Raw genomic sequence first — 27158 nt, 5'->3', positions numbered from 1 at the left:
ATCTACATCTTGATATTTTTCAAAATAATCTTCACTATTGGGGGTGGCTGTAGCTCAGGCGGTAGAGCAGATCATCTACTGATCGGTTCGATTCCCGGCTTCACCTAGTCTGCATTTCAAATATCCTTGGGCAAGATACTAACTCCAAGTTGCCTCAAGTTGCTCTTTGATCTGTGGAATGTGTGTCTGAATGTTGGTAGAAAGCACTAAGAAAAATGTGCTTGTGCGAATGGGAGTGAGTGGGTGAATGCACAAGTTTTGTAAAGCGCTTTGAGTGCTCAAGATTGAGTAGAAAAGCGCTATATAAGAACCAGTCCATTTAAAACTCCCTGTCATGTTTTCACGAATACACATTAAATAGATCTGACTGATACAAACTGTAGGTTTAATATTAATGTTAACACTTCAGAAAAGCGATTACAGTTTTACCGCTGGTCTGTAAATCTGTCTCAGGTTTCCAGATGTTATGCAGCTGTCTGAGCCGCTCTTCCCCGCTCCAGACGACGATGCCTTCATCCTCGTGTTTCACTACAAGCTGTTCTCCCTCTTGACTGATGCAGAGTTCCTCCTGTTCCTCTTTGATCTGTGGGGGATCTGTGTCCTCCTGGTCCAGATTGAAGTTCCTCTCCTGCTTCCAGACCTGCTGGCCAGCCAGATCTTCCTCCTCCTTACACTTCATGTTGATGTGGGACTTGAGGAACAAAGTAAAAAGAAAAAGATTAGACAGGTAAAGGTGCAGCCTCAGTCAGCAGGGCTGTACACTGTGAGCATGTTGCTCACATATGTGAGAGAGGTTTGTACAAATGTTTCAGAAGCACCATGTGACTCCCTCTCTTTGTTGGAAAGTCTTATTAATTCACTTTATAACTATTACTTTGAAGATAAATTTCTACCATCACAAAAATATTATGACCTCTTTAAAAACAAACAACGGCAACTACATGACTTAAATTCCATGTTTAGATGAAGGTAATGGTCAATGCCTTTTGACAGGGGAAAAACCTCCACACAGAAGAATCTTACTTGGCTGAATCATAAATTATTCACCATGATTAAAACTGCAGATGAGCAATAATCTGCATTTTATTTTAGCCAAAGAGGAATGTTTCTGTTTGTCTGTGATCTGACTTTTTCTGCTGGCTCCAAATTTCATTTTATCCTGTGTAAGTTTGTTTCTCTTCCTGTTAACTAGCAAAGTCAAAATCACCTTGATTCATTTAACTTGAATTCAATTATAAATGTAATCATTTTATTGAACAATTAATTTCATTTCAATGAAAAACAATTACTTAAAAGAAAGAGATTAAGTTGGAGAGAGACATGTGGCCATCTTTTAGTGAGTTAGACCCTGATTAAGGGCTATTTTTAAAAGTAAAGCCCATCTCTCAAAGTCCCTGCCGGCCTGCCTCCACCTCGGGAAGTCTGTGGGTGCAGACGGAGGTGAGGAGCACCACAGGCGGCAGAGAACTGTCTGTAGCCCCGGAGTGAGGCGTCGTGAACCGAAGCAGACAGCGAACTGTGGCACAGTGCAGAAAACCGAAGCTTTCCCTCCCTGTTTGGTTTTGATGTGTCTCATGAAAGTCTATTGTTAAAAGTTGACCTTTAAAAAAAACGGACGCACTTGTTTGATTAGCTGCTCTCTGATTTTAGCCTGTTAGCTTACAGACTGAGCTCAGATCGTTCCTGTGTTAGTTCATTGAGAACATCACAGTTTTACATACCTGCTGCGTGACTTCATCTCGGGTCTCCGGCTGATATACAGCAGTCTGAGCCAGTGGCGGATCTCATCATCCTGGACGACTGTTTTTAATGTTTTTAACCACGGAGATTTCTTCTGCATCATCAGTCTCTCATTGTTAAACTCTCCCAGAAACTGAAGACAGTTGTGCCATTTCCGCGCTTCTTCTTCTTCTATTGAGTAGACGGCAGACTACACATGTCCAAGGGTAATACTGTCCTCCTCAGGCCATTGGCATCAAGTCAAAGCCTTAAAGTCTGGTACTTTGCGCATGGTCATTTTTTACGAACAGCAGAATCACAAGACAAAGCGTGCCAATGTTTATACTTTTCACTGTGACTGCCAAATAGATGAAAAAGTAGATGTTAAAAAACAACTTATAGTTTTGTCATTGGGCTGGTAGAAAGCTATGAGTTTCTGTCCCTTTGTCTGACCTTAGAGACTTATTTTAAAAGGAAACATTACAATCCTTTAAAGCAAGTATTTTCACCTCTGTTCCCCCCTCTGTACTTAGCTTTTTTGTTGTCATGTCAGTAATTGTCCAGTTGATGGCTCCCTTGGATCACAAGCCTGTCTCATGAGTCCAAGTGAATATATTCTTAATAAACAGCTTTGAAGAATTTGTGACCAACTTTGTTTAATTCGGAACATCATCATCATGAGTCAAACTCACTCTTGGATCTACAAAATATTTAACAAAAACAAACATCACTGAATCATAAGGTATTTGCTCCAACTCTTAGTCCAGAAACACATGAGTGAACTAGATCAGCTGCTCCTCCAGTTCAGCTGTGGATTTATATCATTATTTATATTTGTAAAGTGGATATGCAGTTTTTCAGTACTAATATAAGCATTTTATATCATTGCTTTATTGACAGATGTTTGGTGTTCAAGGTCAGGCATCAGTTTGAAAAAAACAAACAAACACACTGAGTTGAACTTGAACTTCCTACTGACAAAAACTAAAATTGGTGCAAAAATAACCAGAAACATATAAGAAGCATCCTGGAGGTGCTGCAGACAAGATAGGACCAATAACATGTCAACAGGAAATCCTTTTTACTAATTTGTTTATTTCTTTTTAGATTTTTACTCTCCATTTTAAGCCATGATGTTTGCTGATACTGTGTTCCTACTGTTTGTTCTCATTAATAGTTCTGTTTTTAACATTCTGTGCTGAAGCTGGAGGAAATGTTTCTACAGTGTCAGATGATACAGCTCCAAACTAAATAAGTGACTAACTAACGATGCTTTAATACACTTTACTATAAATTATGATATAGTGCACTTTCTTAAAATTTCTTATTGCTCTGTAATTAATTGTTTTCTTTATAAATGTACAAATGAGAATAAAATCTGTGTGATAAAGGAAGGTCTGTAGACTTCTCTGTTAAGATCAGTGAAGAGAAACAACAACATACAAATACCTAAGAAAAATATTCAGTAAACATTTAGAAGATAGAGAAGTTTATGTTGTCATGTGGAGAAATTTTTCAAATAAAAATATCCATAAGCATTGATAGTCTCCATGGCTGAACAGACACAGGAAAGAGCTCCACCTATAAAACGTAAAAACATCAAGACAACATGTTGAAGATGTCGAGGTACTGCCCATAATGTTTGACTGACATCTGATTTATGTGCAGCACATAAATACCACAATAATGATGGAGAGAAACTAAAAGGGAACTAAAATACAGATTTAAACTTACAACAATATGAAAGACTTCAGTCTATTTCACTTTAATCAACTCAGCAGTGTCTCCATAATTATAGTAAAGCCCCAGTCCAGCATAGAGCGGCTGAGTGAATGTGGTCTGGACTCTGTGGAGGAGAGTCATGGTTTCAGAGACGCTGTAGAAGGACAAAATACCTGCTCTGTGATCCAGGTACACTCCTACTCTGGAGGAACGAGGACCTGAGACAGGAGTTTCAATGTTGTTGTACCAAAATGTAAAACTGTTGTTGTTACAATCTAATGACCAAGATTTGTCATTACGTCCAAATAAACATTCATCTCCTTTTCTGCTGATATTCTTGTATGCGACTGCTACATCAACTCCTCCCCCTCTCCACTCCACCTCCCAGTAACAACGTCCAGTCAGACTCTCTCTACTCAGGACCTGCCACCTGTTAGTGAATCTGTCTGGATGATCAGAATAAGACTGTTGTTGATTCATAAATGTTGCTTTTCTGTTCCCCTCTGATAATAACAGCCATGTGTTTGCTGTGTTTGGATCCAGTGTGATTTCACATGAATATTTTAAGAATCCAGCTCTGGTCTTTGGCTCTGGTTGTGACAGTGAAACATCCACTTCAGTGACTGTCAGTGAGATGTTTGTCCAGTCCTCTCTCAGAATGTCCTGTAGTTTATCTCTGACCTCTGACACAGCTGCTGTCACATCCTCAAAGTAGCTCAGAGGACGGATATTGATGCCGGATGAGTCTGTAGACTCACTGAGTGCTGACAGTGAGGGGTAGTTGTGTAGAAACTGGATGTGATCCTCTGTGTGTGAGAGCTGCTTCAGCTCAGCATCTTTCCTCTTCAGCTCAGTGATCTCCTGCTCCAGCTTCTCCTGAAGCTCTTTGACTCGACTCACTTCAGTTTCCTGCTGGGATCTGATCTGCTGCTTCACATCAGAGCTTCTTTTCTGGATGAGATGGATCAGCTCAGTGAAGATCTTCTCACTGTGCTCCACTGTTTGATCAGCAGACTGATTGATGGCCTCCACCTCCTGTTGAAGCAGCTTCACATCTTTCTCTCTGTCCTGGATTCTCTGCTGGATGTTTTGTCGACTCACCTCCAGCTCTCTCTGCCTCTCAGTCCTTTCTGCTGCAGCTGAGACTGTGTCGTGGCCTTTATGTTCATCCACAGAGCAGAGATAACAGATACTCTGCTGATCAGTACGGCAGAACATCTTCATCACCTCATCATGTCGAGAGCAGATCTTCTCCTGGAGCTTCTTGGAGGGCTCCACCAGCTTGTGTTTCTTGAATGTAGGTGAATCATAATGAGTCTGAAGGTGTTTCTCACAGTAAGATGCCAGACAGACTAAACAGGACTTGAAGGCTTTCATTTTTCTCCCAGTGCAGACATCACAGGCCACATCTTCAGGTCCAGCATAGCAGTGATCAGCAGGAGCAGCTTGGAGTCCAGTCTTCTTCAGCTGCTCCACTAAATCTGCTAACATGGTGCTTTTCACCAGGACAGGCCTCGCTGTGAAAGTCTGTCTGCACTGAGGGCAGCTGTAGATTTTCTTCTTTTCCTCTTCATCCCAGAAGCTTTCAATACAGTTCATGCAGTAGCTGTGTCCACAGGGAATAGTCACCGGATTCTTCAGTAGATCCAAACAGATCGAACAAGAGAAGGTTTCTCGGTCCAGCTGAACACTTTTCTGCGCCATTTCACCCAACAGTGTCAGTGACTGTGTGAGTTTCACTTCCTCAGAACTGAAACTGCTCTGATCTAAACAACATAGGTTTCTGTAGCGAATGGGATCTGTCAGCTCTTATACGTCACCACATGTTGGTTGCACCCATCTTCAAACTGCAGATCAGAAGGGGAGGGAACAAGGGAACATGTGGACAGAGAGGAGGTGCTGAGTTAGAGAGCAGGAAGAGGGAGGGTTATCAGACACTAATTCAATCCTGGAACATGTGAGCCTGTGAGTTTTTCATTTAAAAATAGCACTGCTCAGCCTTTAAAGTTGTTAAATAAACTTAACATTTAAAAGACAATCTTTTTATGTAAATTAGTTTAAATTATCATTTTAGTCATTACAGGATATCAAATACTGCAGCTGAACTAAGAAATTGTTGTAGAAAAAAGCAATAAAAGGTCGTTCCCCCTCTGTCCCCTCCTGGTCACCTGTGCCTCAATTTTATGAGATGAGATGGATCAGCTCAGTGAAGATCTTCTCACTGTGCTCACTGTTTTATCAGCAGACTGATTTTATTCCACAACCTAGACATCCACATTACTCACACTCTCATAACACATACATATAGGGCCTTGGGATCGGGCATGTTATACGGTGTCCAGAGGACAGTCTTTGTATTCAACCTCACCTCTGGCGCCGGTGCCCACCTCTCAGTTTTAAATGCATGTAGACATTGAGGGTTCTCAGGAGGGGCCGTGCTGTACAGTACATGTACAGTGTCCATTTGTGTCTGTATCCAGGTTGGATGAGCGCCGAGTATTTGTATATGTGTGCATGAGGGTGGGAATGCATGTTTAGGTCTGTGTGCGCCTATTCGTCTGTGTCTATATGTCAGCTCGGGTCTTAGACTCCACCCCCTTGGAACATCTCAGGCCCTCCAAGGTATGGAGGCCTATTTCCCCTCACCACACTCCCTGGTTGATGAACTCAGACATCGGTGCATACTTGGTGTCCAAGGCTGGGCGCTCAGGTCTGTACCAGCTCACTGCTGGTACGGCTGCTCTGTGGGGCCTGGTGCCTGTGGCTCGGTCGGGCCCCTTGCGGGGGCGATTCACTCTGGCACAGCTGGCTGCCTGCAGAGCCCGCGTGTACGTCACTGCAGCCCCCTCTGGCTTCTGCTCTGTGGCTGTTGGGTGACCCCTCATCTGGGGCTCTCCTCAGCTCTTCCCAGGAAGGTGGCACGGTTGCCCCTCCGGTGGTCCTCTTTGGGCGCTCGCACTCTGGGGGCCTCTGGATGTCTGGGGCCTGGATCTCCTCCATGCCTGCTTCATGCCCTGGGGGACGGGGCTGTGGCTCCCCACACCTTCTAGCAGATCGTTACATGGAGAAGCCTTTTGAATAGACGAGCACTCATCCACACAGGTGTTCACACACACAAGCTACACCTTTCTTGGCTGCTACCTCAAACCACATTGTGCGATGTCAATCTTGCGTGCTGCACAATCACATTCAGTATTTAATATTTACTGTTATTTACACTTAGCTAGATTATTGCAATGGTGTTGTGTTATTATGTTGCTCTCTTTTTTGCTTGTTTTCTCTTATTTTCTTCTCTCAACAGGTGACCTGAGAGATATTTTTTAAGTGCCCTTTCTCACTGTCCCTCTTCCCCTTTTCTTCCTTTCTTTCTTATCCCCCAGTCATGTCTGTCCTATCTGTAACAGCTGAAAATAAATTAAAATAAATAAATAATAACAAAGGTTGATCAAATAGACCAATATGGCAAGGCCGTGATGGTCCATTTGGTAAATTAAGTTAGTTGGGCATCTTTTTTGGCCTTCAGACAATAATTCTGATGGCTAAAAAACGAAACGGGACAACAACAAGAAAAGAAAGAAAGAAAAAAGTAATAAAAATGTATCTAAAACATCTTTTAAGATGAATCTTTTTATGATTGAGTAAAAAAAAAAAAATGCTAAAATTAGAGTGCAGTGTTGAGTAAAATGGGTATGAATTTCCGGTACCAGCCTACTAGACCCAGAAAACCTCTCACCTTCCTTTTTGTTGTCGGAACTGGGAAGGACTGAATTGCTTCAATCTTTCCAACCTGCGGCTTTATCTTCCCAGAGCCAACTACAAAGCCCAAGTACTCCACTTCTCTCTTGGCTATGGAGCACTTCTTGGGATTGATAGTCAGTCCAGCCATTCTGATGGAGTGTAGCACCTTCTGTAGGTGAATGACATGCTCTTCCCAGGACTGGCTGTACACCACCACGTCATCCAGATATGCTGCAGAGAATGCTGACACATCTCTCAGTACATGGTCCATTAATCGCTGGAATGTCGCTGGTGCACCTTGAAGCCCAAATGGCATGACTTTAAATTGGTACATACCAAAAGGAGTTTTGAAGGCTGTCAGCTCTCTCGCTTCTGGTGCCAAAGCCACTTGCCAGTATCCTTTACACAAATCAAGTGTTGTAATGTACGTTGCTGATCCAACTCTCTCCAGCAGGTCATCCACCCTGGGCATTGGGTAGGGATCAAACTTGGATACTGCATTCAAATATCTGAAATCAATACAGAATCTCAGGGTGTCATCTTTCTTTGGTACCAAAACAATCGGGCTGCACCACTCACTACTTGACACCTCAATGATTCCCAGGTCCAACATCAGTTTTATTTCTTTCTGCAGCACTGGCACCAACCGTTCAGGAATTCTGTAACTCTTTTGTCGAACGGGTGCATCCTCCTTCACCCGTATCTTATGCTGAACCAGTGATGTGAAGCCTGGTGTTTCTCGAAAGAGCTGTGGGTCCACGAGTGGTTTTATATCAGCCTGCTCAGTAGGAGACAAATGAGAAAGGTCAACTGAAGCACAAACTTGAATGTTAGTTGGAAAGAACTTCTCAGTCACCTCCTCATCCTTAACTGAACGCACCAGTAACTGATAGACCGGCTCTTGTCGGCTGTGGAATTCCTTCAACAAGTTCACGTGAAATGTCTGATATTTTTTAACTCTTTCTGGCATATTCAGCTCATAAGTGACTTTACTCACTTGTCTGACGATCTCGTATGGTCCATGCCATTTTGTCAGCAACTTGTTATCGCTGGTGGGAAGCAATAACAGTACTTTCTGACCTGGAAGGAAGACCCTATCCCTGGCCTTCTGATCATACCAAGTCTTGTGATGTTTTTGTGCAGCTTTCATGTTGTCTTGCATCAATGATGCCATTTTCTCCAACCTCTCTCTCATGGTGATGACGTAGGGTGCGATGTTTTCGCCCTCTGCTTTGGATTCCTCCCAGCAGTCCTTAAGCAGATCCAGGGGGCCTCTCACTTGGCGACCGTATAAAAGTTCAAAAGGCGAGAAGCCAGTGGAAACCTGCGGGACCTCCCGGTAGGCGAACAGATGGTATGGCAGCCATTGATCCCAGTCAGCACCTGTGTCAGAGACAAACTTTCGCAGCATACTTTTGAGAGTCTGGTTGTATCTCTCCACTAGCCCGTCCGTTTGGGGGTGATACGGGGTGGTCTTAAGTCCCTTTATCCCTAACAGCTTATAAACCTGCTGCAACAACTTGGATAGAAAGTTCGTTCCACAGTCCGTCAGAATTTCTCTTGGTATGCCTACCCTAGAGAAAAGCTGCAGAAGACAATTAGCAATGTGACGAGCTTTAATTGATCTGAGTGGGAAGGCCTCAGGAAACCGTGTTGCATAGTCACATATGACTAATATGTAGCGATGACCTGTGGAGCTCCTCTCTAAAGGGCCCACAATATCCATGCCTAGCCTCTCAAATGGTGTTTCAATAATTGGCAGTGGTTGCAACTGGGCTCGCGCTACTCCTTTGCCTGAGGTCAACTGACATTTTTCACAGGAACGGCAAAACTCAGAAACTTGGACATACATCCCTGGCCAAACAAAACGGCTGCTGATCCTATTCAGTGTTTTGTGAAAAGCCATATGACCTGCCCATGGAATTGAATGACCCAAATCCGTAACTTTGTCTCTGAACTGTTGTGGGAGTGCCACAGCTTCGCACTTCCCCTTTCTCTGGTACAAGATGCCTCCTTTAATCAAGTAAACAGTGTCTGCAAGACAGCTTACCTGACCTTGACTAGCCCCCTCTACCTATGTTACCTTCTCAAACCAGGGTTTTAGAGTAGGGTCGCTTCTTTGGAGTGCACCTAAATCTGAGGGAACATCAAACTCAAGTTGGTTATTTGGCTTAGGGAACAATGCTGTACCTTTTTCCCCTGAGCCTTTGAACTTTTCTCTTCTTTTCTGAGCCCTAGACTTCCTAATCTTCCCTGGCTCCGTTTCGAGAGACTCCTCAAAAAAGGGCAGTTCTTGCATCCTTTCCTTTGCACTTTGTGCTCTTGTGACTACATGACAGGGTTTAAATGGTTCAACTGTCATATCTAGAGGAAGTGAGCTTCCAGATTCATCACCTAAGCCTTGAATGTCTTTCTCAGCACTCACTTGAGGGTCATAATCTGACTGGTGTATTAGATCAAAAAGAGTGGGGATGTCATTACCAAGTATCACTGAATATGGCAAACTGGGAACAACAGCTACCACTAACAAGTAGGTTTGACCTCCTACTGTCAGGTAAACCTCAGCAGTGGGGTACCTGTGTTCGTCTCCATGCACACAACTTATTGTAGCCCCAACCCCACTTAGCTTTTCTCCTGAAATTATGCTAGAGTGTACAAGAGTCTGAAAGCACCCAGAGTCAAGCAAAGCTTCCTCTTTACGCCCATTAATTAAAACAGGGACAGTACAAGCTTTCTTTCCTACTGGCTCTGTGGCTGGTCTTGGAACTGCACACAAAAGAGATGGTTTTGACTTAAGTGCAGGGCAAAATTGTTGTGTATGGCCAAAGTTATGACAGTGATAACATTTAATATCCTGAACTGAAGACTTAAAGGATTTCTTCACATTGTGAGGTCTATGGGAAGGGAGCTGCCTAGAACTAGAAAGATTTCTAGCCTGAACTTGACCAGAACCCTGTTCACCCCCAATGGACTTACTTGGTTGGGCGTAGTGGGTCTCCCGGCTGAAGTAGGTGCTCTTGCTTCCTTTTCTGGCTGAAGTGAAAACCTCTGCGAGGCTAGCTGCTTCCTTTGCAGTCTTCGGGTCATGCTCACGTATCCAAATCTCCAGCTCTGGATTAACCATTCTCAAAAACTGCTCCAGAATTATCTGCTCAGATATTTCTTCTACAGTTGATTTTTCAGGTTTAATCCATCTTGAAAACAGGTCTTTCAATCTTACATAAAGTTCACGTGGCGTCTCACCTGGCTCAACTTTCAGAGATCTGAAGCGGCGTCTGTAGGTGTCAGCAGTGATCTCATATTTTGCCAGAATTGCCTCTTTCACCTTATCATAATTCTCAGAGTCTGTTAAATCCATAAGAATGTAGGCTGTGCGGGCTCTACCTGTCAACAGGGGAACCAGACGAATAGCCCACTCATCTCTGGGCCATCGACACACGTTTGCCATTCTTTCAAACGTAGTCAGAAAATGTTCAATGTCATCTTCTGGTGACAGAGGGAAAAGTTTTGGTTCAATTAAAGACCTGGACCCACTGGCCACTGGAATGTCTTCACCATTGAATCCAAGTTCTTGTTCTTCAGATGTTGTAGGGGGCGCTGGCGCCTCTGGTGGGTCAGGCTTATCAGTTACAGCGTTAACTTGTAGCTGGATTTGCTGAAATTGATGCTGCATGCCTTTCCACCTTTGCTCCTGACGTGACAAATAGTGATGGGACGTTCTGTATCGAGGCTTCGGAGCGTGTGTCGAGTAATGGAGGGGGCGTTTCCGCGAAGCGCGTATCGAGGCTTGCTTCATTTATGGGAGGAGCTGAAAATGATGACGTCCGAAGCCTCGCTGCCCGGCTGTACCACGTGACTGGTTCATGAAGTGGTTCGAACTTTGCCGCGAGATATGACAGCGATATAAACCCTCAGACTTCATTCAAAAATGTGGGTGTTTGATGGAGAGTTGCGGTTAGTGAGAGTTTGGAGACAGTTTGGAGGTTTATGAGAGTGAGGAGAGAAAGTCAGGAGAGAATGGAGCCAGCTAAGAAGAGGAGGATGTCCTCCCCTGTGTGGAAACATTTTGATCTTATTCCTCCCAACAAGGTATTTCTACAGAAGATGTATTTTCATGATACTGATGGTGCAATACAATTTATGTTAAGCTGTCTTGACTTTTGTACAAGGTGAAGTGTTTGCTATGTGCCAGGGAGCTGGGATATAACAACAACACCTCATCCATGCTTAGGCACTACAGAGCTTTGCATGAGAATAAGGGGAACACCGATTGTGGAGCAAGACCAGGTGAGCCATCAAATGCCATGATAATATAGCATGCAGTAATGTTACTAAATGATATAACAATATTATACAACTGTTATACGTTACGTGTGTGATATTTATATTTGTGCTTTATCTTTATTGTCTTTCCTCAGGAGAACAATCTCAAATAGATGAAGACCTGGTCAGCATGGTGATTGAGGACTCCCAGCCATTAAGCATTGTGGAGGACAAAGGATTCAAAAGATGTGTTAAATCATTAAATCCTAGCTATGTTCTCCCCACTAAAAAGGTCATAAAAGCAGTGAAAATTTAGTTTTTACAGAATAAAATGTGAACAGGCAGGACTGTGTAGCTGTCCATACCTCAACGTTACAAAAGCACAACTACTGTCCACACCCCAACCACACCTCACCTCACAGTAAATGATCATTTCCATTTCAAGCATTTCCAAATAATCATTTCCCATACTGCCACTATAAATATACACAGTATACTGCCATCACTACAATATACATGTTTTACACACTCCTTTTGTTGTTGACATTTACAGGCTGTGTGCAAAATGCCACACTCTTCAAATTCATGCCAGCTATTATTTTTACGTCCAGTAGGTGTCCTGCTAGAGCAAATGAAGCTTCATGAAGCTTCGCGTTGGGGTGAACCAATTGGATGAAAAGCTTCAGTGCTTCATGGGGCTTCATCTGCCCATCACTAGTGACAAATCCTTCTCCCACTTTTGGTCTCTGGCTGCTTGAGACCGCATAAGAGATTTCACCAACCCTGTTAACTCCTCCAATTTGTCCTCAGGGCTTGTTGCTGCCATGGCCTCTAGCTCAGATGAAGCTCCAACTCCTTCATCAGGCTGCTCCTCTTGGCCTGGCTTTCTTCCACCTCTTGTCATCATCTTCTCACTGTGGCATGAGTGACACACTTCTGACACCACTTGTAACAGGGCAGCCCTTAGCGGCTGGAAACACAGTGAGACAGACCAAGGCAAGTGTAGTGGAACAAAGTATTTATTTGCTCTATGGCTCTCCTTACAACAATTAACTTGTCGAGCTTCTTCACAGCACAAAAAATCCATCCTCTAATGACAACTGGCAGCCTTAAATATGTTCAGCTGTCACAGACTTAACCATTATTCCACTCTCAGGTAAATTCTTAAATCCCAACCTTCCACCACAGTATACAATATATCAATAAGAATAAATAAATACATAAATACATCTTCACATTTACATATTAATAAATATTTCACACTTTATTGTTACACCAAACCCAATATTATAAAAACCCAGAAACCCAAGCACAAAAAGATTCACCACACTCTCTTTACCAATGGTCTCTCCCGGAACCTTTAAATGGTGTCTGGACCCCCGGGGAAACATTTGCCCAAACACCTTGAAGAGGACACAGGCAAGAAAGGTGAGTAATCATTAACTTACAAACACTTATTTGCACCACTTTTATCCCTAGATTTCACACACACATTTGCCTTAGTTTTCCTTCTTGGTAAACCTTAATCACAATCTCAATCACCATTCTTCTCTCCTGACAGACAACCACCACATTCCTTGACGAGGAGCAGCTGTGCAGGATCTGAAATAAGGCTACCAACTGATTTTAAAATTCCCAATAAATAGACAATAAATATTTAAACTGCTTGTGTGCAAATCCATGCTTAAAGTGCAATGCTCATAAAGTGCTTGATAAGGTGCTTTTAATAAAGTGAAAGGTGTGCTCTAAAGTGCTATACATATAATATAAATAAATGCAGTAAGGGAGTCCTCTTCCTTACAGTGTGCATGAGGGTGGGAATGCATGTTTAGGTCTGTGTGCGCCTATTCGTCTGTGTCTATATGTCAGCTCGGGTCTTACACTCCACCCCCTTGGAACATCTCAGGCCCTCCAAGGTATGGAGGCTTATTTCCCCTCACCACACTCCCTGCTGGTGGCTGATGCCCTCAGACATCGGTGCGTTCTTGGTGTCCAGGGCTGGACGCTCAGGTCTGTACCAGCTCACTCCCCGGTACGGCTGCTCTGTGGGGCCTGGTGCCTGTGGCTCGGTCGGGCCCCTTGCGGGGGTTCGATTCACTCTGGCACAGCTGACTGCCGGCAGAGCCCGCGTGTACGTCACTGCCGCCCCCTCTGGCTTCTGCTCTGTGGCTGTTGGGTGACCCCTCATCTGGGGTTCTCCTCAGCTCTTCCCAGGAAGGTGGCACGGTTGCCCCTCCGGTGGTCCTCTTTGGGCGCTCGCACTCTGGGGGCCTCTGGATGTCTGGGGCCTGGATCTCCTCCATGCCTGCTTCATGCCCTGGGGGACGGGGCTGTGGCTCCCCACACCTTCTAGCAGATCGTTACATGGAGAAGCCTTTTGAATAGACGAGCACTCATCCACACAGGTGTTCACACACACAAGCTACACCTTTCTTGGCTGCTACCTCAAACCACATTGTGCGATGTCAGTCTTGCGTGCTGCACAATCACATTCAGTATTTAATATTTACTGTTATTTACACTTATCTAGATTATTGCAATGGTGTTGTGTTATTATGTTGCTCTCTTTTTTGCTTGTTTTCTCTTATTTTCTTCTCTCAACAGGTGACCTGGGAGATATTTTTTAAGTGCCCTTTCTCACTGTCCCTCTTCCCCTTTTCTTCCTTCCTTCCTTCCTTCCTTCCTATCCCCCAGTCATGTCTGTCCTATCTGTAACAACTGAAAATAAATTAAAATAAATAAATAATAACAAAGGTTGATCAAATGGACCAATATGGCAAGGCCGTGATGGTCCATTTGGTAAATTAAGTTAGTTGGGCATCTTTTTTGGCCTTCAGACAATAATTCTGATGGCTAAAAAAACGAAACGGGACAACAACAAGAAAAGAAAGAAAGAAAAAAGTAATAAAAATGTATCTAAAACATATTTTAAGATGAATCTTTTTATGACTGAGTAAAAAAAAATGCTAAAATTCGAGTGCAGTGTTGAGTAAAATGGTTTTATTAAAATTTAATTGACCCTTTGAAATTATTTGTTGGAAGTCTTAAATCCCACTGAACAGGGGAAGAGAAAGAGACAGAGACACAAAGATAGCAACACAGAGGTAAATAAACATGGAGACAAGACACTGAGAATAAGACAGAAGGGGAAATGCCCAAAGTCTCATATCTCTGACAAGTTAAGTCACTTTTATTCATAAAAAAACCCAGAACTTAAATATAATTATAAACCACACATAAACATAATCATAGAACAATTAAAAGTAAAACATACCAAAAACACATCAAATGGAGAGTGAAGCAAATATTATTAATAACAACAAATGCACATATTAATAATATAAACCAAAATCCTTCAATAAAAAGGCTACAAACAGAAACAACAATTTGAAACAGCAATAAGAAAACAGTGAAAGTGACTACAGATATAGACCTTCCTAGGGAGGCCTGAAGTGCAAACATACCCTCTACACTCCCTTCATAAAACAGGGGACCATGATTACCACCATAGTTGGCCGGTCTGAAGGCACTGACCTCAACTTCCATACAATGTTTGAGCAGGACAACCAGGACAGACCCACAACATACAGAGCCTTAAGTGACCGCAGGCAAATCTCATCCACCCCACCACCACAGTGATGGGCAAGTCTCCCTGCCCACTGTACAAAATGTGCTTCACAGACGTTGTTTCATGTTGTAAAGATTGTGCCTTAAAAAAATAGCCACAAGAAGTTTTAAAGAAATCTTTATTTCACTTTTAAGACACATAACCAACACCAACATACGAATCAACAGGATGAGCACATGCTGAAATTCAGTCTTCATGAAAATCAAGATTAAATCACAAAATGTTTGGTCTCATGTGTGTTTCTTTCCAGCTTTGACTCTGTGGAGTAAAACCTCTCCACTAAACAAAAAAATAAAACATCTCAGCAACTTTTTTGTCACCTCCACAGCTCAACACGATACAAATATCACATCAAATGAATGTAAATACGTGTTTCATCTTCATTACAGGTTTTAATGGAATATGCAACAAACAGAATTAGGGCTGTGACATATCATATGATCTGCAATAATACTGGTATAAATGTTTACAAAAAAGTGTGTTTAGAGGAACATCATGTGTTTGCATTCACCCCAATGAGTCAACCCCAGTCATGTCTCACAGCCAGAGCCATATGTCGGGCTCCAGTCACAGTTTGGTAGCTGAATGTTCGCAAAATATGCAAGAAAACTTTTCCCACTGAAAGTGAAAAAAGCAAACCTGTTACAACACTTTAAGCAAAAACACACTTGAGTACAACCGGGCTGTGAAGGCACGTGAGCAGGAGATACTAGCAGCAGTGATGTGCGACCCAAAGGTAAACAAATGATTCAACCATGCATCACTGGAGCACTCGCGAGTTACATTTCATATAACAGCAAGAGCAGTCAGTGGATGGAAATTACTGATGTGCTACACGGTGGAAAAGCAGGAGGTTAAAAAGCTCGACCCAAGATGAAACAAACCAGGTAGAATTTCTTTTCCTTATATGCAGAGGTGGAAAGAGTACTAAAATATTTTACTCAAGTAAAAGTACTATTACTTTGCTGAAATTTTACTCAAGTACAAGTAAAATTACCTGTCTAAAAATGTACTCAAGTAAAAGTAAAAAGTAGCTCATTTAAAGTGTACTCAGAGTAAAAGTTACATAGTTACTTTTCTGTCAGCAGGAGGACAGCCGCTTCTGAGTAGTGCAAAAAAGGACAGTGGGATATAAATCTCAAAGTAGTTCTTTTTTAGTGAAAAGAAAAACTTTACAAATTAAAGTGCAGTGGCAGTTAAACTGCAAGTCTATACATGAAAATGGATAATGGTCACCAAACCAATCAACCAAACCAAACCGTCAGGTATCACAGTGTTTTCAATACAAAACCATATCATTCTTTCACATGAGAATGTGTTCTAAACTGTCAAATAAGAGAACAAGTACTGAACTGAACGGCAGCTGCTTTAAAAATGTTTTTGAATTTTTTAAACTTGGCCCTGCCCTACTGTACCTCTAGATTAAAGTTCCTTTGTATCCATCCTAGAGTGTTACTCTCTGAACTTCCTGTTAATTTTGAGGAGCAGTTGATTTTCAGAGTTAGTAGAGTTCATCCTTGCTCACTTTGCAGTGAACAGTAGTCCAGCACAGCTAAAGAGACGCTCGAAGGCAGCTGAGGCAGGCAGGCCAGTGTTAAGTTTGAGAGAAAGTTTTTTGATGTCCCTAATAAGACATCAATGCATTACATAGCTACCGCTGGTAAATTATACCAATATACCTCGTGGGGGTTTTTTTATTGGACAGTAACAGGCTAGTTAACGGGAGGTTGCAAGTGCTAATTAACAAGTAACAGAAGTCAGCTGTCTTTGACTAATCTAAGGTAAGTGAGCGCTCTGTTATTCTTTTGCCTGCAGTGTGAACATATGTGGGTTAAGTAAGAAAGTAGCCGCTTCTGTCTTTAATTTAACTCTTTTTTTAAATAAATTCTTATTATTAACAAACAGGAAAAACGTAGGTAAACACATTTTCTTTTGGCAATTTACCAACCCAGTAAAAAAAATGTAAGTTGCGTGGACAACAACGTGCCCGATTACAGCAAGTTGCTAGTACCAACCAACGTTATCTGTGTTCTTCACAGATGTCTTAACTTAATGTGATTAATTTGAACACAGCCTTTTTGCTACCATAACGGTACGAGTTGTATTTAACTTACCTCCACATGCTTGCGCAGGTTTGATGTGGAATTTTTAAAAGCTGCTAACTCGGTCTCTCTGGGCAAACACAGCTTACACTGCATAATAAAGCTGTTGCCTTTCTTGCACTTGAAGCCGAAATGGTCCCTTAAATACGGCCAGGGGTTCACATCCGTTTCTTCGAGTTCAGGGTCAGCAGAATTCGACGGGGCTTCTTTTTTCACTGGATCCATAACACCGATGTCAGACTCCATCTTTAACGTGACCTTAGCGCCAATTTGTTCTACTACCCATCATTCCCTGCAGTATTTCCGAAGCGCAATGGTTTTTTTAATTTACTCAGTAACGGGTGTGATTGAAAACGTAGCGAACTACAATACTTTTTAAAAAATATACTTAAGTAAAAGTAAAATTACAGACTTGAAAAATGACTTTAAAAAGTACAAATACACAAAAAAACTACTCGATTACAGTAACGCAAGTAAATGTAATTCGTTACTTTCCACCTCTGCTTATATGACAGAATTGTGCAGGCTCCGCATTACAAGGTTATTTTGGATATTAAGCTAGAGTGTAAGCACTTGTAATACACTTTTCTTAAAACTTCCAGGAAAAACACCCCTGAGGATACTTATGTGCTCATATTTCATGTATGCCGTGTCACTAACATTGCACTATAATGTTGTTCATAGAGTATTTAAAGGTAGAATGGGAGGCAGAGCCTTCAGCTTTTAAGATTAGACTTAAAACTTTCCTTGTTGCAGATGGGGGTCCCTCCCTGAGCCTGGTTCTGCTGGAGGTTTCTTCCTGTTAAAAAGGAGTTTTTCCTTCCCACTGTCGCCAAAACGCTTGCTAATAGGGGGTCATATGACTGTTTGGGTTTTCTCTGTTTTCATTGTATTATTGTTGGGTCTTTACCTTACAATATCAAGCACCTTGAGGTGGCCACATTTTCACACTTTGAATTAGCTAAGCTGTCATCAGTGACAGCAGCTCACTGGAAGAGAAAGATGGAAAATCCATCATTTACTTACACATATAAATGCTGCTGCCTGCCGAGCTGATAAAATGTACATTATTTTTTTTAAATGTAAGTTTCTTGAAATATTATTTTGAGGCTATATCTCCCACCCCTACATACAATAAACAATACAGAGTTTTTTAAGGAAGGAGGTCATCTGATCTGCTCTGATCTGGCTTCTCAGTGGACTGCTTCATCTGACAGTTCTCCCACTTTTAACTAGTGTGAATCCTCATGTGTCTTTGTAACTGTATCCTCTGAATGAAGCTTCTCACCTGTGTGGATTCTCATGTGAGTTTTCAAGTTTATCATCAGGCTGAATCTTTTTCCGCAGGTGCTGCAAGAATGTGGCTTCTCACCTGTGTGAACCCTCATATGTCTCGTTAGTTTGGATCTGTACTCAAAGGTTTTTCCACAAATCTCACATTTCACAAACTTTTTACTTGTGTCAGTTTTACGCTGACTCTCTGACACAGGAAAGTTGTCTTGCTGATCTCTGCTCTCTGGTTCAGGAGAGCTGGAAGAAAGGAGATGTTCACTGTCCAGCTCTGGCTCACTTTCCTCATAAGTAGGAGCCACCATGAAGATAATAATGCCTTCAGTCTCCTGCTTCACTACAAGCTGATCTACGTCCTGACTGGTGCAAGGTTCCTCCTCTTCCTCTTTTATCTGTGGAAGCTCCGGATCCTCCTGGTCGAGGCTGAAGTTTCTCTCCTGGTCCCCAAAAACCAGTTCCTCCTCACATTCATGCTGTTGTGGGAAAGCTGAGGTGACAAATGGACAAAATTACTTGTCTTAGATAAATATAGAAGTATAACAAGAATGACTACTCGGCAGTGGTGTCTACAGCTGTCCATTTCCAACTCTACAACAGAGTTTAATCAAAATATCATCCGAAATATCATCATATCATTTACCCAGACCTGGAAACTGTTAAAATAAGATTTCATGCACTCACTTCTAACACGTTAGTAAATTTCTATGCACCAATCACAGTTTGTCCACCAATTACTGTTGGAAAGATGTTTATGTAAATGATAAGACAAACATCAGACAGAAGGGGAAATTTAAAAGTAGGATTAAAATATGGGGATAAAAAGCAGCGAAGCTCTCAGAAAACCTCGACTAACAATCAGCTGAGTTTATTTAAACACTGGCCTTGAAGAACTCTGATGTGTTTCCAAAATATCTTTATTGAATGAATTAAAGTCATATTAATTTTTAGGTAAGACCATTACGGTTTTACATACCCCTGCTGTGTAAGTTCATTTCAGGTTTCCAGATGTTATCCAGCTGTCTGAGCTGCTCTTCTTCAGTCCAGATGAGGCCTTCATCCTCCTGTTTGAGTACAATCTTTTCTACGTCATCGCTGATGCAGAGTTCCTCCTCTTCCTCTTTGATCTGTGGAGGATCTGGGCCCTCCTGGTCCAGACTGGAGTTCCTCTCCTGGTTGGAGACCTGCTGGTCATACAGGCCCTCCTCTTCCTCACACTTCATGTTAGGGGGAGATCTTGAGGAACAAAGGGTCACTGAGGAAAAAGGTTAATAATGTGATGACAGGAAAACACATCTGAGCAAATATAGTCCACTCTGAGCATGTCCTCATATGGGAGTGAAATTTAAACTGTACAAACGTGAAAAATGAAAGTGTAAGTTACTCTCGAGCTCTGATACTCTTATTAGGAAAGTTCAGAGTACAAATCATTCAGGTAGCTGCTGCCAGCTTCACGCTGCAAGTAAATGTTTGTCATTGTTGTAGATTAAACTGAAAATCTCACAGTGCCATAGCAGATAAGTACCAGTCAGGTTTCACAGCCAGTCATTGCACAGAATCAACCCAACTAAAGTCATCAGTGATCTGAAGATTATTAGGGACTCAGAGTTTCAGTCTTAGTTCTATTTGATCTCATTGCTGCCTTTGATACTGTTGATCATGACATTTTAAATCAAAGGTTTCATCATTTAGTTGGTTTAACTGGACAGTTCTCAATTGGCTCTCGACCTTTGACCCAGTTAAACCTCTCAGGTCATCAGGTTCAGATCTGTTAACTGTTCCCAAAATCAGATGTAAGTGTGCTAAGAGTGTGTTCAGTTACTGTGCTCCTGTTCTTTGGAGCATGCAGCCATAGTTTGCCTGCTGTGGCTGCATTCAAAACTAACAACTATGTTTCCATGCTTTGTGAATAACACTGACATCTGTGAGATTTGAGCTGATTTAGTTCGAGTTAAGACTGTTTATTAGAACATTACAAAGTTATTTTAAAAACTTCATCATTTTCTTGAACCCAAATATAATTCAGTTGAAAAATATACATTTTAAAATGAGGTGAGGATGGTGGGGGAGGCACGATGGTCTTGTAGGGTTAGACCCTGATTAAGGGGTATTTTTGAAAGTAAAGCCCATCTCTCAAAGTCCCTGCCGGCCTGCCTCCACCTCGGGAAGCCTGTGGGTGCAGACGGACGTGAGGAGCACCACAGGCGGCAGAGGACTGTCTGTAGCCCCGGAGTGAGGGTCAGAGAGCCGAAGCAGACAGCGAACTGTGGCACAGTGCAGAAAACAGAAGCTTTCCCTCCCTGCCTCCTTTATCTTAATCTTCTAAATAAATCTTCTATAAAGGCACTTTCTCTCGGTCTCAAGGTTTGTTTAATGCTAAAAGTTTACCGTAAAAAAGAGACGCACTTGTGTGATTAGCCGCTCCCTGATTTCAGTATGTTAGCCTACAAGCTGAGCTCTGATCAGGTCCTACATGAGTTGTATTCTTGTGTTAGTCCACTGAGACCATCGCAGTTTTACCTGTTATGCGTAACTTTATCTCGGGTTTCCGGCTGATATCCAGCAGTCTCTGCTGAAGGTTGATCTCATACTGGACGATCAGACGTTCTGTTAACCTCAGAGCAGATTTCTTCTGCAGCAGTCAGCCGGTCTCTCCACTATTGCTTCTAAACGAACAATAAAAAAAATGTAATTATAGAAAAACACTTCTGAGAAGATAAAGTTTTAGTTAAAGTCTGTAATGAGGGCATGTTGCTCACATTTGCAGGTGAAATTAAAAGTGTGTAAAAATGAAGTTATTTGTGCACTCTGATGCAAATGAGAACTTGAGTTCTGACATTTTTCAGCAACATTAAGAGTAAAAAAAACCTTTCAAACAAAAAAGAACTCACTTATTACTGACTGACTGATGATCTATTTTGGAGTTGATCTCGAAACTGATCTACATCTTGATATTTTTCAAAATAATCTTCACTATTGGGGGTGGCTGTAGCTCAGGCGGTAGAGCAGATCATCTACTGATCGGTTCGATTCCCGGCTTCACCTAGTCTGCATTTCAAATATCCTTGGGCAAGATACTAACTCCAAGTTGCCTCAAGTTGCTCTTTGATCTGTGGAATGTGTGTCTGAATGTTGGTAGAAAGCACTAAGAAAAATGTGCTTGTGCGAATGGGAGTGAGTGGGTGAATGCACAAGTTTTGTAAAGCGCTTTGAGTGCTCAAGATTGAGTAGAAAAGCGCTATATAAGAACCAGTCCATTTAAAACTCCCTGTCATGTTTTCACGAATACACATTAAATAGATCTGACTGATACAAACTGTAGGTTTAATATTAATGTTAACACTTCAGAAAAGCGATTACAGTTTTACCGCTGGTCTGTAAATCTTTCTCAGGTTTCCAGATGTTATGCAGCTGTCTGAGCCGCTCTTCCCCGCTCCAGACGACGATGCCTTCATCCTCGTGTTTCACTACAAGCTGTTCTCCCTCTTGACTGATGCAGAGTTCCTCCTGTTCCTCTTTGATCTGTGGGGGATCTGTGTCCTCCTGGTCCAGATTGAAGTTCCTCTCCTGCTTCCAGACCTGCTGGCCAGCCAGATCTTCCTCCTCCTTACACTTCATGTTGATGTGGGACTTGAGGAACAAAGTAAAAAGAAAAAGATTAGACAGGTAAAGGTGCAGCCTCAGTCAGCAGGGCTGTACACTGTGAGCATGTTGCTCACATATGTGAGAGAGGTTTGTACAAATGTTTCAGAAGCACCATGTGACTCCCTCTCTTTGTTGGAAAGTCTTATTAATTCACTTTATAACTATTACTTTGAAGATAAATTTCTACCATCACAAAAATATTATGACCTCTTTAAAAACAAACAACGGCAACTACATGACTTAAATTCCATGTTTAGATGAAGGTAATGGTCAATGCCTTTTGACAGGGGAAAAACCTCCACACAGAAGAATCTTACTTGGCTGAATCATAAATTATTCACCATGATTAAAACTGCAGATGAGCAATAATCTGCATTTTATTTTAGCCAAAGAGGAATGTTTCTGTTTGTCTGTGATCTGACTTTTTCTGCTGGGTCCAAATTTCATTTTATCCTGTGTAAGTTTGTTTCTCTTCCTGTTAACTAGCAAAGTCAAAATCACCTTGATTCATTTAACTTGAATTCAATTATAAATGTAATCATTTTATTGAACAATTAATTTCATTTCAATGAAAAACAATTACTTAAAAGAAAGAGATTAAGTTGGAGAGAGACATGTGGCCATCTTTTAGTGAGTTAGACCCTGATTAAGGGCTATTTTTAAAAGTAAAGCCCATCTCTCAAAGTCCCTGCCGGCCTGCCTCCACCTCGGGAAGTCTGTGGGTGCAGACGGAGGTGAGGAGCACCACAGGCGGCAGAGAACTGTCTGTAGCCCCGGAGTGAGGCGTCGTGAACCGAAGCAGACAGCGAACTGTGGCACAGTGCAGAAAACCGAAGCTTTCCCTCCCTGTTTGGTTTTGATGTGTCTCATGAAAGTCTATTGTTAAAAGTTGACCTTTAAAAAAAACGGACGCACTTGTTTGATTAGCTGCTCTCTGATTTTAGCCTGTTAGCTTACAGACTGAGCTCAGATCGTTCCTGTGTTAGTTCATTGAGAACATCACAGTTTTACATACCTGCTGCGTGACTTCATCTCGGGTCTCCGGCTGATATACAGCAGTCTGAGCCAGTGGCGGATCTCATCATCCTGGACGACTGTTTTTAATGTTTTTAACCACGGAGATTTCTTCTGCATCATCAGTCTCTCATTGTTAAACTCTCCCAGAAACTGAAGACAGTTGTGCCATTTCCGCGCTTCTTCTTCTTCTATTGAGTAGACGGCAGACTACACATGTCCAAGGGTAATACTGTCCTCCTCAGGCCATTGGCATCAAGTCAAAGCCTTAAAGTCTGGTACTTTGCGCATGGTCATTTTTTACGAACAGCAGAATCACAAGACAAAGCGTGCCAATGTTTATACTTTTCACTGTGACTGCCAAATAGATGAAAAAGTAGATGTTAAAAAACAACTTATAGTTTTGTCATTGGGCTGGTAGAAAGCTATGAGTTTCTGTCCCTTTGTCTGACCTTAGAGACTTATTTTAAAAGGAAACATTACAATCCTTTAAAGCAAGTATTTTCACCTCTGTTCCCCCCTCTGTACTTAGCTTTTTTGTTGTCATGTCAGTAATTGTCCAGTTGATGGCTCCCTTGGATCACAAGCCTGTCTCATGAGTCCAAGTGAATATATTCTTAATAAACAGCTTTGAAGAATTTGTGACCAACTTTGTTTAATTCGGAACATCATCATCATGAGTCAAACTCACTCTTGGATCTACAAAATATTTAACAAAAACAAACATCACTGAATCATAAGGTATTTGCTCCAACTCTTAGTCCAGAAACACATGAGTGAACTAGATCAGCTGCTCCTCCAGTTCAGCTGTGGATTTATATCATTATTTATATTTGTAAAGTGGATATGCAGTTTTTCAGTACTAATATAAGCATTTTATATCATTGCTTTATTGACAGATGTTTGGTGTTCAAGGTCAGGCATCAGTTTGAAAAAAACAAACAAACACACTGAGTTGAACTTGAACTTCCTACTGACAAAAACTAAAATTGGTGCAAAAATAACCAGAAACATATAAGAAGCATCCTGGAGGTGCTGCAGACAAGATAGGACCAATAACATGTCAACAGGAAATCCTTTTTACTAATTTGTTTATTTCTTTTTAGATTTTTACTCTCCATTTTAAGCCATGATGTTTGCTGATACTGTGTTCCTACTGTTTGTTCTCATTAATAGTTCTGTTTTTAACATTCTGTGCTGAAGCTGGAGGAAATGTTTCTACAGTGTCAGATGATACAGCTCCAAACTAAATAAGTGACTAACTAACGATGCTTTAATACACTTTACTATAAATTATGATATAGTGCACTTTCTTAAAATTTCTTATTGCTCTGTAATTAATTGTTTTCTTTATAAATGTACAAATGAGAATAAAATCTGTGTGATAAAGGAAGGTCTGTAGACTTCTCTGTTAAGATCAGTGAAGAGAAACAACAACATACAAATACCTAAGAAAAATATTCAGTAAACATTTAGAAGATAGAGAAGTTTATGTTGTCATGTGGAGAAATTTTTCAAATAAAAATATCCATAAGCATTGATAGTCTCCATGGCTGAACAGACACAGGAAAGAGCTCCACCTATAAAACGTAAAAACATCAAGACAACATGTTGAAGATGTCGAGGTACTGCCCATAATGTTTGACTGACATCTGATTTATGTGCAGCACATAAATACCACAATAATGATGGAGAGAAACTAAAAGGGAACTAAAATACAGATTTAAACTTACAACAATATGAAAGACTTCAGTCTATTTCACTTTAATCAACTCAGCAGTGGCTCCATAATCATAGTAAAGCCTCAGTCCAGCATAGAGCGGCTGAGTGAATGTGGTCTGGACTCTGTGGAGGAGAGTCATGGTTTCAGAGACGCTGTAGAAGGACAAAATACCTGCTCTGTGATCCAGGTACACTCCTACTCTGGAGGAACGAGGACCTGAGACACGAGTTTCAATGTTGTTGTACCAAAATGTAAAACTGTTGTTGTAACAATCTAATGACCAAGATTTGTCATTATATCCAAATAAACATTCATTACCATATCCTTTTCTGCTGATATTCTTGTATGCGACTGCTACATAAACTCTCCCTCTCCCTCCCCCTCTCCACTCCACCTCCCAGTAACAACGTCCAGTCAGACTCTCTCTACTCAGGACCTGAGACCATACAGTGAATCTGTCTGGATGATCAGAATAAGACTGTTGTTGTTCCATAAATGTTGCTTTTCTGTTCCCCTCTGATAATAACAGCTTTTTGTACGCTGTGTTTGGATCCAGTGTGATTTCACATGAATATTTTAAGAATCCAGCTCTGGTCTTTGGCTCTGGTTGTGACAGTAAAACATCCACTTCAGTGACTGTCAGTGAGATGTTTGTCCGTTCCTCTCTCAGAATGTCCTGTAGTTTATCTCTGACCTCTGACACAGCTGCTGTCACATCCTCAAAGTAGCTCAGAGGACGGATATTGATGCTGGATGAGTCTGTAGACTCACTGAGTGCTGACAGTGAGGGGTAGTTGTGTAGAAACTGGATGTGATCCTCTGTGTGTGAGAGCTGCTTCAGCTCAGCATCTTTCCTCTTCAGCTCAGTGATCTCCTGCTCCAGCTTCTCCTGAAGCTCTTTGACTCGACTCACTTCAGTTTCCTGCTGGGATCTGATCTGCTGCTTCACATCAGAGCTTCTTTTCTGGATGAGATGGATCAGCTCAGTGAAGATCTTCTCACTGTGCTCCACTGTTTGATCAGCAGACTGATTGATGGCCTCCACCTCCTGTTGAAGCAGCTTCACATCTTTCTCTCTGTCCTGGATTCTCTGCTGGATGTTTTGTCGACTCACCTCCAGCTCTCTCTGCCTCTCAGTCCTTTCTGCTGCAGCTGAGACTGTGTCGTGGCCTTTATGTTCATCCACAGAGCAGAGATAACAGATACTCTGCTGATCAGTACGGCAGAACATCTTCATCACCTCATCATGACGAGAGCAGATGTTCTCCTGGAGCTTCTTGGAGGGCTCCACCAGCTTGTGTTTGTCAAATGCAGGACATTCATAATGACGCTTAACATGTTTCTCACAGTAAGAGACCAAACACACCAGACAGGACTTGAAGGCTTTCATTTTTCTTCCAGTGCAGACATCACAGGCCACATCTTCAGGTCCAGCATAGCAGTGATCAGCAGGAGCAGCTTGGAGTCCAGTCTTCTTCAGCTGCTCCACTAAAACTGCTAACATGGTGTTTTTCTCCAGGACAGGCCTCGCTGTGAAAGTCTGTCTGCACTGAGGGCAGCTGTAGATTTTCTTCTTTTCCTCTTCATCCCAGAAGCTTTTAATACACTTCATGCAGTAGCTGTGTCCACAGGGAATAGTCACTGGATCCTTCAGTAGATCCAAACAGATCGAACAAGAGAAGGTTTCTCGGTCCAGCTGAACACTTTTCTGCGCCATTTCACCTCTCAGTGTCAGTGACTGTGTGAGTTTCACTTCCTCAGAACTGAAACTGCTTTGATCTAAACAACATAGGTTTCTGTAGCGAATGGGATCTGTCAGCTCTTATACGTCACCACATGTTGGTTGCACCCATCTTCAAACTGCAGATCAGAAGGGGAGGGAACAAGGGAACATGTGGACAGAGAGGAGGTGCTGAGTTAGAGAGCAGGAAGAGGGAGGGTTATCAGACACTAATTCAATCCTGGAACATGTGAGCCTGTGAGTTTTTCATTTAAAAATAGCACTGCTCAGCCTTTAAAGTTGTTAAATAAACGTAACATTTAAAAGACAATCTTTTTATGTAAATTAGTTTAAATTATCATTTTAGTCATTACAGGATATCAAATACTGCAGCTGAACTAAGAAATTGTTGTAGAAAAAAGCAATAAAAGGTCGTTCCCCCTCTGTCCCCTCCTGGTCACCTGTGCCTCAATTTTATGAGATGAGATGGATCAGCTCAGTGAAGATCTTCTCACTGTGCTCACTGTTTTATCAGCAGACTGATTTTATTCCACAACCTAGACATCCACATTACTCACACTCTCATAACACATACAT

The 27158-nt window shown here is 41.8% G+C and overlaps 2 protein-coding genes and 1 pseudogene across 3 annotated transcripts in view; all 3 read right to left on the bottom strand.

The window, feature by feature from the left end:
• Positions 1-26558, bottom strand: part of LOC309694535 (tripartite motif-containing protein 16-like) — a 36892-nt pseudogene extending 10334 nt beyond the window's left edge. Inside the window, exon 1 of the transcript XR_014280780.1 lies at positions 25160-26558. The product of XR_014280780.1 is annotated as a tripartite motif-containing protein 16-like (transcript). The remainder of the gene's footprint in view (positions 1-25159) is intronic.
• On the bottom strand, positions 2372-6021 carry LOC309694520 (tripartite motif-containing protein 16-like). Its single transcript, XM_082514668.1, has one exon. The coding sequence runs from the start codon at positions 5143-5145 to the stop codon at positions 3475-3477; it is 1671 nt and encodes a 556-aa protein (XP_082370794.1). The 5' UTR covers positions 5146-6021; the 3' UTR covers positions 2372-3474.
• On the bottom strand, positions 17632-22111 carry LOC309694576 (uncharacterized protein). Its single transcript, XM_082514768.1, has 4 exons — positions 21828-22111; positions 20980-21125; positions 19436-19714; positions 17632-18949 (listed from the first exon to the last, which is right to left on the bottom strand). The coding sequence occupies exons 3-4, from the start codon at positions 19680-19682 to the stop codon at positions 18405-18407; spliced, it is 792 nt and encodes a 263-aa protein (XP_082370894.1). The 5' UTR covers positions 19683-19714; positions 20980-21125; positions 21828-22111; the 3' UTR covers positions 17632-18404.
• Positions 26559-27158: the final 600 nt, after the last annotated feature.

The sequence above is a fragment of the Aulonocara stuartgranti genome (assembly GCF_965226115.1).
Source record: "Aulonocara stuartgranti genome assembly, chromosome: 18".
NCBI lineage: Eukaryota > Metazoa > Chordata > Actinopteri > Cichliformes > Cichlidae > Aulonocara > Aulonocara stuartgranti.
Note: the sequence above shows the minus strand (reverse complement) of the source record. Positions and strands in the feature narration are given on the sequence as shown.